The sequence below is a fragment of the Pristiophorus japonicus genome, chromosome 3 (assembly GCF_044704955.1).
Source record: "Pristiophorus japonicus isolate sPriJap1 chromosome 3, sPriJap1.hap1, whole genome shotgun sequence".
Taxonomy (NCBI): domain Eukaryota; kingdom Metazoa; phylum Chordata; class Chondrichthyes; family Pristiophoridae; genus Pristiophorus; species Pristiophorus japonicus.
In genome coordinates, this window is record NC_091979.1 from 105734665 (window position 1) to 105747438 (window position 12774).

Genomic DNA, 12774 nt, shown 5'->3' on the forward strand with positions numbered 1-12774 from the left:
ACAAGTTGTTACTGGAAGACCTAAAGACTGGTTGAATTCCAGACGCATGCTTGTAAGCTTTTGGCAGCTACAGTTTCATCTGAATCTGAATAAATCCATACATGCCAACCCACAAAACTCACAAAAACTGAAAAGTAGCTGCAAAAAGGCAGATCTCAAACAATAGCATATGAACTGACTAACTGCCCTGAGGAAAGGCCTATGCTTCATGGAGACTGAATAAGTAACATTTATTTTCATTACATTGGATTTCAGGAATTTTTAGTAGTGTTTTGGAATCACATTCTGCAATTTTGTGCATTTGTCCGTGAAAATGAAAACTCTTACATTCATTAATAGCAGTTTCAAACAAAAGGCCTTTGATGTAGATGCATCTCCATTGAGCAGTAAGATCTATTCTTGATAGCTTGCTCAAAGTCACCAAGATATAGCAAATATCCTCTGAACATGCTACATGCACAGTGCTCAAGGTGCTTCTTGTGTCGCTGTAAAAGCATTACTCCAAGTAAGCTAAACTCGAGCTGGTCTCACCATGGAGTCAACATTAAGTGTCTAATGTACATTGAAACTATGCACTTAGGTTACTATCACTACAATATATCAAACTGCAGTAGAAAGGCTCACTATAACTTGTATGGCTGTTCCATAAAAAGATACTATACTCCAACCACCACGTTTCACCTCACTATTGGGATGTCACACAGACATCTACCACAGATATATATCTGAACACAACACCTCTTCCAGTCAGAATTCCTGTGCAGGCCCTACCACATAAAACACCTTGGATCCTTTTTTTTTGTGACAGGGATGAGCCCGCTTGGCTGTTCTACATCCAAACACATGGCTCCCGATTAGCCTATGGGCTTCCCAGCTCTGTGAGCCGGATCTCTCAGCAGCTTTCCACTTCCATACCCAAATGTCTCAGTTTTCCAATTATTTTTTAATTCATTCACGGCATGTGGGAGTCACTGGCAAGGACAGCATTTATTGTCCATCCCTAATTGCCCTTAAGAACATGGTGGTGAGCCACCTTCTTGAACCGTTGCAGTCCGGGTGGTGATGGTAATCCCACAATGCTGTTAGGGAGGGAGTTCCAGGATTTTGACCCAGCGACGATGAAAGAACAGTGATATACTTCCAAATCAGAATGGTGTGTGACTTGAAGGGGAACTTGGAGGTGGTGGTGTTCCCATGCGCCTGCTGCCCTTGTCCTTCTAGGTGGTAGAGGTTGCGGGTTTGCGAGGTGCTGCCGAAGAAGCCTTGGCAAGTTGCTGCAGTGCATCTTGTAGATGGTACGCACTGCAGCCACGGTACATCGGTGATGGAGGGAGTGGTGGGGTGCCAATCAAGCGAGCTGCTTTGTCCTGAATGGTGTCGAGCTTCTCGAGTGCTGTTGGAGCTGCACTCATCCAGGTCCAGGAGACTTGTCCACCTTTGGTCCCATTATTTTACTGTGTACTACTTCTTTAGTGATACTGATTGTATTAAGTTCCTCCCTCCCAATAGCAACTTTGATTATCCACAATTGGGATGTTTTTAGTGTCTTCTACCGTGAAGACCGATACAAAATATTTGTTCAACGCCTCTGCCATTTCCATGTTCTCCATTATTAATTCCACGGTCTCATCCTCTAGGGGATCAACATTTACTTTAACCACTCTTTTCCTTTTTATGTACCTGCAGAAACTCTTACTATCTGTTTTTATATTCCGTGCTAGTTTACTTTCATAATCTATCTTCCCTCTCTATCATTTTTTTAGTTGTTCTTTGCTGGCTTTTAAGTTTCCCAATCCTCTGGCCTCCCACTAGTCTTGGCCACATTGTATGCCCTTGTTTTCAATTTGATACCCTCCCTTATTTCCTTAGTTAGCCACAGATGGTTATCCCTTCTCTGACAGTCTTTCCTTCTCATTGGGATATATTTTTGTTGCGAGTTATGAAATATCTCCTTAAATGTCTGCCGTCCATACTTTAATCTATTTTCCCAGTCCACTTTAGCCCACTCTGCCTTCATACCTTTGTAGTCTCCTTTATTTAAGCTTAGGACACTGGTTTGAGATCCAACTTTCTCACTCTCCAACTGAATTTGAAATTCAACCATGTTATGGTCACTCATTCCAAGAGGTTCCTTTATTACGAGATCATTTATTAATCCTGTCTCATTATACAATACCAGATCTAAGATAGCCTGCTTCCTGGTTGGTTCTGCAACGTACTGTTCAAGGAAACTATCCCAGATACACTCTATGAACTCTTCTTCAAGGCTAAACTGGCCAATTTGCTTTGCCCAATCAATATGAAGGTTAAAATCACCCATGATTATTGACATTCCTTTTTACAAGCCTCCATTATTTTTTGATTTATATTCCATCCAACAGTGTAGCTACTGTTAGAAGGCCTATAAACTATGCCCTGGTCGTGTCTGACTAACTTGATTGAATTTTTTGAGGAGGTAACAAAGAGGGTTGATGAGGGTAGTGCATTTGATGTAGTGTATGTGGAATTTAGTAAGATTTTGATAAGGTCCCACATGGCAGACTAGTCACAAAAGTAAAACCCCATGGGATCCAGGGCAAAGTGGCAAGTTGGATCCAAAATTGGCTCGGAGGCAGGAAGCAAAGGGTAATGGTTGATGGGTGTTTATGTGACGGAAGGCTGTTTCCAGTGGGATTCCGCAGGGCTCAGTACTGGGTCCCTTACTTTTTGTGGTATATATCAATGATTTAGATTTGAATGTAGGGGGTATGATTAAGAAGTTTGCAGATGATACTAAAATCGACTGTGTGGTTGATAATGAAGAAGAAAGCTGTCGACTGCAGGACGATGTCAATGAACTGGTCAGGTGAGTAGAACAGTTGCAAATGGAATTCAATCCAGAGAAGAGCGGGGAGGGCTAACAAGGCAGGTGAATACACATTAAATGGTAGGACACTGAGAAGTATAGAGGAACAAAGGGACCTTGGAGTATGTGCCACAGATCCCTGAAGATAGCAAGCCAAGTAGATAAGGTGGTTAAGAAGGCATACGGAATACTTGCCTTTATTAGCCGAGGCACAGAATACAAGAGCAGGGAGGTTATACTTGAGCTGTTTAAAACACTAGTTAGGCCACAGCTAGAGTACTGCGTGCAGTTCTGGTCACCACGTTACAGGAAAGATGTGATTGCACTAGAGTGGTTGCAGAGGAGATTTACGAGGATGTTGCGTGGACTGGAGAATTTTAGCTATGAGGAAAGACTGGATAGGCTGGGGTTGTTTTCCTTGGAAAAGAGGCTGTCCTTATTGAGGCATATAAAATTATGAGGAGCCTAGATAGAGTGGATAGGAAGGATCTATTTTCCTTATCAGAGTGGTCAACAACCAGGGGGCATAGATTTAAAGTAATTGGTATAGGTTTAGAGGGGATTTGAGGGGAAATTTCTTCACCCAGAGGATGGTGGGTGTCTTGAACTCACTGCCTGAAAGGATGGTAGAGGCAGAAATCCTCACCACATTTAAAAAGTACTTGGACGTGCACCTGAAGTGCTGTAACCTACAGGGCTATGGACCTAGAGCTGGAAAGTGGGATTAGGCTGGATGGCTCTTTGTCGGCCAGCACGAACACGATGGGCCGAAATGGCCTCCTTCAGTGCTGTAAATTTCTATGATTCTATGATTTCTAGTAGCAGCCGCCAAATGACCATGCAGAATGTGCAGCGGCCCTCCTCTTTACAGGAAGGGGAGGGGCGTTGTAGCGTGCCAGCGTTAAGCAGAACATCTGTATTGCGCTGGCCTGCTCTGCGTAGCGCTAAACTCAGCGCCGCGCTATTGCCCCAGGAGCGCCCCTCAAAGGAAGCGGAGCCATTCAGAAACAGCGCTCCGTCTCCTTTGAGGTGCATACGGCCCAATTCCGCATCGGGGGCGGGACCTTCGGGCCGGGCAATAAATGTCCTGGCCCCGGGAGGTTACCATCCCTAATCGGGCCAAGGGGCAATTTCACCACCATGATTCTTGATTTCTCTCCTAAATGGCCAAGCTCTAATTCTAAGATAATGTCCCCTCGTTCTTTTTTAACATTTATTGACAGGATGTGGATATCGCTGGTAAGGCCAGCATTTATTGCCCATCTATAATTGCCTTTGAGAAGGTGGAGGTGAGCTGCTTTCTTGTATGGCTGCAGTCCGTGTGGATTATAGTTTTTGGTAGTGGTTTTTAGAGGGCACTTCAGAGGGTAGTTAACAGTTAACCACCTTGGTGTGGGTCTGGAGTCACATAAAATCCCAGACTAGATAAGGACGGCAGGTTTCCTTCCCTGAAGGATGTTAGTGAAACAGATGAGTTTTTATGACAATCCGGTAGTTTCATGGTCACCATTACTGATACTAGCTTTTTATTCCAGATTTATTTAATAACTGATTTTAAATTCCCCAGCTGCCGTGGTGGAATTTTAACTCATGTCTCTGGATTGTTAGTGCAGGCCTCTGGATTACTAGTCCAATAACATAACCACTATACTACCATTCGCCTATCAGAGGAAACAGTTTTTCTGATCTACCAAATCGAATCCTTTCAATATTTTAAACACCTCGAACAGACCACCACTCAATCGCAGTCTTGAAAGCTCTAATTGTCCCAGCGTCCACAGCTTTTTGGGAGAGGGGTTTCCAGGTTTCTATTACCATTTGTGTGAAAAAATGCTTCCTGATTTCTCACCCAAATGGCCTAACTTTAATTCTAAGATTATGTCCCCTCGTTCTTATTCCCCCCATCGATCTACCATATCAAATCCTTTTAATATTTGAAACACCTCGATCAGATCATACCTCAATCTTCTATACTCAAGGGAATATAAGCCAAGTTTATGCAATCTGTCCTCATAATTTAACCCTTTAAACCGCAGTATCATTCTGGAGAATCTGTGCTGCATCCTCTCCAAGGTCAATATATCCTTCCTGAGGTGTGGTCCCCAAAACTGAAGGCAGTACTCCAGATGGGGTCTGACACTTGATGCTTTTACTGTAGTTGCTGCCAGTGCAAGCACAATAAGCACTTTAAATAACTAAGGCATAGATGCTGGATGAATGCTGGGAAAGAAATTTGCGTTTGGAGAAAGATCCTATCATCATGCATCAGGCCTTGACCTAGAAATTGGCTTTACATTTTTTAAAGAACTTCATTGTACTTATACTAACTTAAGAAAAAAGGGCAGAAGAAACATCATTTTGTGGATGATTTAAAATTTAATCGGCTAGAAATCTGGGAGCGCCTATTTTTTGGGCTGATTATTCTGCACACAAATGGTGAGGTCTGAGGGGCCTTGGACATCACTAGACAGAAGATGACGCTGCAGTACAAAGTCACAAGGGTAAGTAATGGAAGTTCGGGGTGGGAGCGATCAGTGCTGGGGGGTGGGGGAGGGTGGATCAGAGGACAGGGAGCCTGGAGGTCGTGGCCAGTGTGAGGGAGATCGGAGTCCAGGGCCATGGCCTATATGTCAGGATCTTGGAGCCGGGGGGTGGGGGGGAGGGAGTGGGAGGGGAGGTGGCGGTGCCAGGAGTGTCCAGGATTGGAATAGTGCTTTGCAGTTAAGTAACTTACCTTTTTATTTCCGGGTGATTTTTATGGTTGGTTTCCTTGAGTGCAGCCATCAAGGCAAACCAATATTGCAGCGGGGATCTGAAGCAGGCATTCAGCTCCTTATTTGCATATGGAACCGGCCTAATGCCTCCTTCAAGGGTGGGTAAAGGCGCCTCTTTGTCTTTACTCAATATGATGGGCGACGGATTGAAATTGTGCGCGCACTTCCTGCATGCCATTCTGGGGCCTTAAAAAGCCATGTCATTGGAGGCCGATACTCATTGGAGTTCAGAAGAATGAGAGATGGTCTTAGCGAAATATATAAGATAATGAGGAGGCTCGACAAGGTGGATGCAGAGAGGATATTTACATTCATAGGGGAAACTAAAACTAGGGGACATAGTCTCAGAATAAGGGACTATTATTTAAAACTGAGATGAGGAGGAATTTCATCTCTTAGAGGGTTGTAAGTCTATGGAATTCTCTGCCCCAGGGAGCTGTGGAGGCTGGGTCATTGAATATATTTAAAGCGGAGATAGATAGATTTTTGAGCGATAAGGGAATAAAGGGTTATGGGGAGCAAGCAGGGAAGTGGAGCTGAGTCCTTGATCAGATCAGCCATGATCTTATTAAATGGCAGAGTAGGCTCAAGGGGACAAATGGCCTACTACTGCTCCAATTTCTTATGTTCTTATGTAGCTCCTGAAAAATGGCACTAAGTGACCCAGTTTCTTAGCTAATATGTTTATTATGCGATCATTTTTAATTTTTAGGTATATATAATCAGCTCAGAACTAACATAGTCACTCAAAGAGGTCTAGAAAATGTTTTTGAGGGATTTGATTAGTTGCTTTGGTAGTTGTTGATTGATAGCTTTTTGAAAGCAATGTAGTGATTTTTCTTTCTACAGGTACTGGTTTTTGATTGGTGCATTGTTCAATTTTAGAAAACACCATTCACTTAACAGATAGTGGTTTGCTCTTTTTCAGGAGGATACATGAGCCAATCACAATTTTTCTGCCTTTCATGCATTTTCCCTTGACCAATGGAGTTTCCCCATCCTTATTAAGACTTTTGACGAGTTATGCAGTATAGGCACATGCTACGTGCAAGATTTCTAATTATACAAACATATTATTATTGAAAATATCCCTGTAAGGAGCAAGTAAAATGGAAAGAAAGATGTGGGTCATGGTGGAGTCCGTTCTGCAGTAATACTACATGAAAGCTCAAAGGTTGCAAAGGATTCTCTCTTCCTCTTCACTTTGCTTGCTGTGTAATGAGGTAACAATCATTTTTCTACCAGATTAATTATATGCACATACCTTGCACAGTTAACTCCACAGTTACTTGGCGAACCCCAGCAACATTGGCAGTTTCACATGTGTACTTTCCAGCATCTTCTTTTTGCACTTCTTTAATGACGAAGCTGAAAGTTCCACGTGTACTTTGTTCAATAATGTACCGATCGTCCTTTTGGACAAGCTGTCCATTCCTATACCATGTGATGTGAGGTTGTGGATGACCCCTGACCTAAAGAAAAAGCAATGAATTTTAATTACTACTAACTGCGATTGTTGGTGAGTGGCAACACTTGTTACTCCAAGCATGAAGAGCAAAAGGGGAAGAATTACTCTGATTACTTTGTGCAATGGCATCATAAATGCATTCAACGAGACAATGTTTGCAGTTACACTCCACATACTGACTGGACTAATATTTCCTCTAATATTGCTGTGTAGGTTTAACCATAATTTAAAAAATGAAGTTGGCTAAACTAGGTAATTTATAATCACAGCATCTAGTTATATACAGTTGCTGCTTGTTAATTAAAAAATCGAGTAAAATGGAAAGAAAGATGTGGGTCATGGTGGGGTCTGTTCTGCAGTAATACTACATGAAAGCTCAAAGGTTGTAAAGGTTGTAAATGGACTTCTAGGAGGACATCGTGTAAATTCTTTATTGAGCAAATAGAGATTTTTAGTGTAAATTTCTCAACACCTTTGATTCGGAGACCATTAATGGGTTCCCATGCATACCAGCCTTCCATCTGACTTAAAAGTAATTCTGGCCTTGACAATCATCTATATGTTCCATAATTGAATCGTAGCAGATTAAAAACACATCTCACACCTTTACTGGAGGTCTATGCAAATCAATAAAAAAATTATAATGCTTTTTTAGTTAATTTTTTTTGTGGACAGAATGGAACATCTTCCTATTTTGGATGCTCGGTGTTAGAAGGACAAAATCTCAGGACAGCTCTAGCATGGCCAGGTGCATAGATCCTTCGCATTAATTCAGCAATGTTCATTAACCCAAATCCCAGAGAGTGCTCTATAATCAGTGTCAATTCTTCCATTTCCCACACCAGCTGTATTTCCGAGCAAGTAAGATCTCAAAGTTAGTCCCAATTTGTACCAAATGATGTATAGTTTTGGGCTGATAGCAGTTACCTGCTAACCAAACTCATCTCATATAGGATCTGTACAATCAGCAGAGAGGGGGATTTTTATCCCATCATTCTCAGCGTGAGGCAAATGCAGATCCTATCGGTAAAAGTGTCCTGAATCATTTATATTTCAGCATTTCCTAATCATTCCATCCAATATGACATTCCCCACCCTAAACACCAGTAACAAGATGTTGAACGGAACTTGTTTCTTTCCCATTAACCTCAGAAACACATTTCAGCCACCTCAAGGACTGAATTAATCCTAGTCCAGGCTGCCCTTTTGAAATTGATAGGGAGGGTAGATAGCAAAAAATCTTTCAATTCCAACAGCTCAGTGAACATCTGAAACAGGTGACAGTCTGGCAGGAGAAGTAGTTTACATAATCGTTGTTGATCTAGTGGTGGTATCGATCTTCCTTGCTGCAATGCTCCATCTCACCTTCAATAAGCTCCCCACTGGAGTGGAGCTAATCTACAGAAAGGGAAATTGTTCAACATCCCTCGCCTCCAGTCCACCTCCAAGTTCGTCCCATTCTCTGTCATTGAATTACAGTATGCTGACGACGCTTGCGTTTGCACACACCCGGAGGTCGAACTCCAAACCATTGTAAACACCTTCGCCGAAGCATACTAGTGTATGGGCCTTACACTAAACATCCGTAAAACAAAGGTCCTCTACTAACCTGCCCCCACCACACAGTACTGCCCCCCAATTATCAAGATCCATGACGAGGCCTTGGACAATGTGGACCATTTTCCATACCTCAGGAGCCTATTGTCAACAGGGGCAGATGTCAATGACGAAGTCCAACATCGCCTTCAGTGTGCCAGTGCAGCCTTCGGTCGCCTGAGGAAGAGAGTGTTTGAAGACCAGGATCTCAAATCCGGCACCAAGCTCATGGTCTACAGAGCATTAGTGATACCCGCCCTCCTAAATGCTTCAGAGACATGGATTATGTATAGCAGGCACCTCAAAGCACTGGAGAAGTATCACCATTGCTGCCTCCGCAAGATCCTGCAAATCCATTGGCAGGATAGGCGCACCAACGTCAGTGTTCTCGCTCAAGCCAACGTCCCCAGCAGAGATGCATTGACCATGCTTGATCAGATCCAATGGACAGGCCACATCGTCTGCATTCCTGATACTAGACTCCCAAAACAAGCGCTCTACTCAGAGCTCCGACACGGCAAGCGAGTCCCAGGTGGGCAGAGGAAATGCTTCACGGACACCCTCAAAGCTTCCTTGAAAAAGTGCAACATGCCCACTGACATCTGAGAATCCCTGGCCCAAGACTTCTCAAAGTGGAGGAGAAGCATCCGGGAAGACACCGAACACCTTGAGTCTCTTCGCCGAGAGCAAGCGGAAGCCAAGCGCAAACAGCGGAAGGAGCGCACGACAACCCAAGCACCCACCCACCCGTCCCTTCAACCACCGTCTGCCCCACCTGTGACAGAGACTGTAGGTCCCGCATTGGACTCATCAGTCACCCGAGAACTCATTAGTGTGGAAGCAAGTCATCCTCGACTCCAAGGGATTGCCTAAGAGAAGAGAAATGATGGTATCAGTCCTCGTCTCCAGTGCTTTAATAGAGACATTTCTGGTTATTCATTAACATAACAAAATTTAAACTTGGGTCTCGATCCAGTTGTCCAGCATGCAGATACTCACGTTGATACTCTAAAGATACTCAATTTTGGCCAGGAGTTGCTCCGTTTTTTTGGGGGTAACTTGGTTTTTCTGGCGTAACTTAAAAATCCTCATTTTCCACAATCAATTTGCACCAGTGTAAGTGAGTTAGTTACAATTTTTTTAGTTTCATTTTTTTTCAAAAGGGGGTGTTACTAGCCACCTGCGCCAGTTCTGCCCATTTAGGCAAGTTTGACCAGCTAATAGTTACTCCAACTCTACTTAGGCCAGCGTATGTGGCCACTTCAGAAAACCTTGCGGAGAGTTAAAGAAATCGGCGAAGGTAGGAGGCCATTCGGCCTGGGATAGGGGTGGGGAGGGAAGCGGAGAGGACCTGCACTTAAACCACCAAGCCTTACAAACCACCAAAACCTGGAAACAAAAAGTTCTAAGAATTCAATCACAAATAAAAAATTGGAAGTAAGACCTACTTCATCTTAAAACGCGGCCCAAGAAGGCAGTGGGCCGACTGGTGCAGGAGGCCACTCGGCCAGGGCTAGGAGCAGGCAGGAGAACTGATAGTGCTCCTGCCTCGATGGTTTCTCAGTTCTGCTGCCCGCCTGCCCCTAGCCCTGGCCAAGTGGCCTCCCGGTGCAATTTCTAAGATTAAAGTGATTAAAGCTTCAAATCGATGCATTTACTAAAGTAGGGTTAAGTTAAGGCTTTTCAACGTGGGTATCTAAAGAAACATGCTACTTAAACTGACTGCATCACCTGTTAATGCACACACAGCTCCCCAATAAGCAATGAATTTTCCAATTTAAGTCCATAAATAGGCATTTTCCAACCAAATGGAACTAAGCATTCCATGCAATTGCTGCTCCATACCCCTACTCACAACATTTGGCTGGCATCGGGTCCCACACCGCGGCTGCAGCAAGACACGGAGAGGCTGGGGACAAGGAGCTACTGCGCATGCGCGGACACTCTACTGCGCATGTGCAGACGTTCCGGCACTGTTTACGGCGCAGGACGCTGGCTCCACCCCCGACTCGACTGGCCACACTGTGCAACCACAGGGAGGAGGCCGGACAGCGACCAAAGTGGGAAGGAAATTTGTCGGCACACTTATGAATGGAGAAAAGCATCGCATCTCCAGTAAGTGCGTCGAAAAACGGGCTGGGCCAAAATTGAGCCCAGTAGTACTAAAAGTTTTACATAGCAGTTAAAATAGGTTTGGAGACTGTTACTGTGCATGTACAATTGTTCAAAGCCACTGTGCTGAGGAAGTGCAGTTCTGGAGGTAGCACAGGAAGTTGCTGCAGACCCTTTAGGAGATTCGGTGATGTCACAGATTTACAAGTCTGCCAAATAAATAGGTGGAAGTTTATTTTTAGTTATTTCAGGGAATTGGTTAATGTGAAGAACTTTGGAGAACTCAGAGGGGCAAATCAAATTGAAGAGACTCTCACAGGATGTGCTACATCAGTCTAAATACACCTTTAGTAGCAATTGACAAAAACAAAAGGAGCAAACACAGAATCAGTCCTGCTCCTCCTGGCCCCACAAAAGTTCTCACCAAAGATTTATTTTTTGAAGCGGCCTTCGATGGTCCCTTTAAGGACTGTTGTTTAAGCCGCTCACCACCTGGTACAAATGGACATGTTCCGCCCATTTGTCCCTGAAAATTGCAGTCAGGGTCCGACAACCGACAGGCAATGGTTGCTTGGCGTGATTATTTAGGAGAGGCCCGAGGACCAATTACTCACAACTGTTGGGCCTACGTCTTCCAGCGCACCCATTTGATGCCTGCAAACTGGATTAAATTCTAGGCCTGTGTCTTTCACAGCAGAAGTTCTATGTGACAAAGGAACCGATACTATGATCCAAACTGTGCAGCACTGAAATCGTTGGTCCCCAGGTGCTGCTACATCCATGCTTGAATGAATTGACACTGCCACATAATGCAAAGTCGTTACAATGTCATCGTGTTGCACCCAATACATAAGACAAAACATAGTAGGAAGGCAAAGAATACATAGAGACAGGATTTCAGGCACCAGCAGTACAAAAGTGGGCTGGTCACACAGGAGGATGCAAAGTATATTGGTTGCATGGTCGGCCTCCGTACTTCATAACGCAGGCAGCCTATTCCCAATGCGCTTCAATGCAATGGGCACCGGCCAGTATATTACTGTTCTCAGAGAGTCTTTAAAGCATTGGGAATTGCTTTCAAATTAAAGAGAGACTGATGTTGCCTTTTGTGAAGAAAACAAATCTTTAATCAAAATAGCAGAAAATAACTACCTTATTGGTAATTGAATAAAATGATTAAAGGGTTGCACCTTCCATACTGCTTCTTACAATCACCTAGTTTTCATTACCAGTTAGTTCCTTCTTTACCACTTGTGTAATCTTGTAGACATGCCTCAGCCTATAGCTATACTAGTCTGAAAAAGACCGATCTCGTCTGATCTTGGATGCTAAGCAGAGTAAGGTCTGGTTAGTACTTGGAAAGGAGACCGACTGGGAATACCAGTTGCTGTAGACTTTTAGGGAGGGCGGTCAGGCGTTGGTGTGTGTGCACCCAGGCTGTGACTTTCCGTCTTCAGACCCTGCAGAGATACCTGTACGTCGAGCATCTTCCTAGATGGTGTGCGCTGGCGACGTATTTCGTCCACCAGCAGTACTGCCTCAATTATGACACGCAGCTCCTGTTTGTGAATCTGGGAGGTGTCAGGACCGCCATGTGGGGGCTGCTCGTCTTTTACCAGGAACTCATCATGGTCTGGAACAAAGTCGCCACCAAGCGCAGTTCTCCCCCATCCGGAGTGGCGGCTGTCCTTCGGGAGCCACTGCTCAGGAATTCGTACCTCCACGAGCGCAGTTTTAGGTGGCAGGCTGACGAGAGGGCTGTGTTTGGGAAGGTGACCAGGGTCAGGGACATACTCGATGATGGAAGAGCGGGCTGGATGGCCCCTGAGGAACTGGCACGGCGTCTATCCTGGGCCACCATCCGGCGCGCGGCCAATACCATCGAGTCACTAAAAACAGCACTGGGTCCTGACTCCATTTGGTGTGACGAGGATGTTCAAGCACGTGGGGCGATCCCGTCCGAACTGACCCCCGTCCAG

General features: G+C 44.5%; 1 protein-coding gene and 1 pseudogene across 4 annotated transcripts in view; one reads left to right on the forward strand and one right to left on the reverse strand.

The window, feature by feature from the left end:
- Positions 1 to 12774, reverse strand: part of mylka (myosin, light chain kinase a) — a 579206-nt gene that overhangs the window by 324061 nt on the left and 242371 nt on the right. For all 4 annotated transcript variants that reach the window (XM_070875645.1, XM_070875646.1, XM_070875644.1 and 1 more), the window contains one exon: positions 6884 to 7091. In XM_070875645.1, coding sequence (XP_070731746.1) covers positions 6884 to 7091 — 208 coding nt within the window. The remainder of the gene's footprint in view (positions 1 to 6883; positions 7092 to 12774) is intronic.
- LOC139260612 (5S ribosomal RNA) lies at positions 12073 to 12191 on the forward strand (annotated as a pseudogene).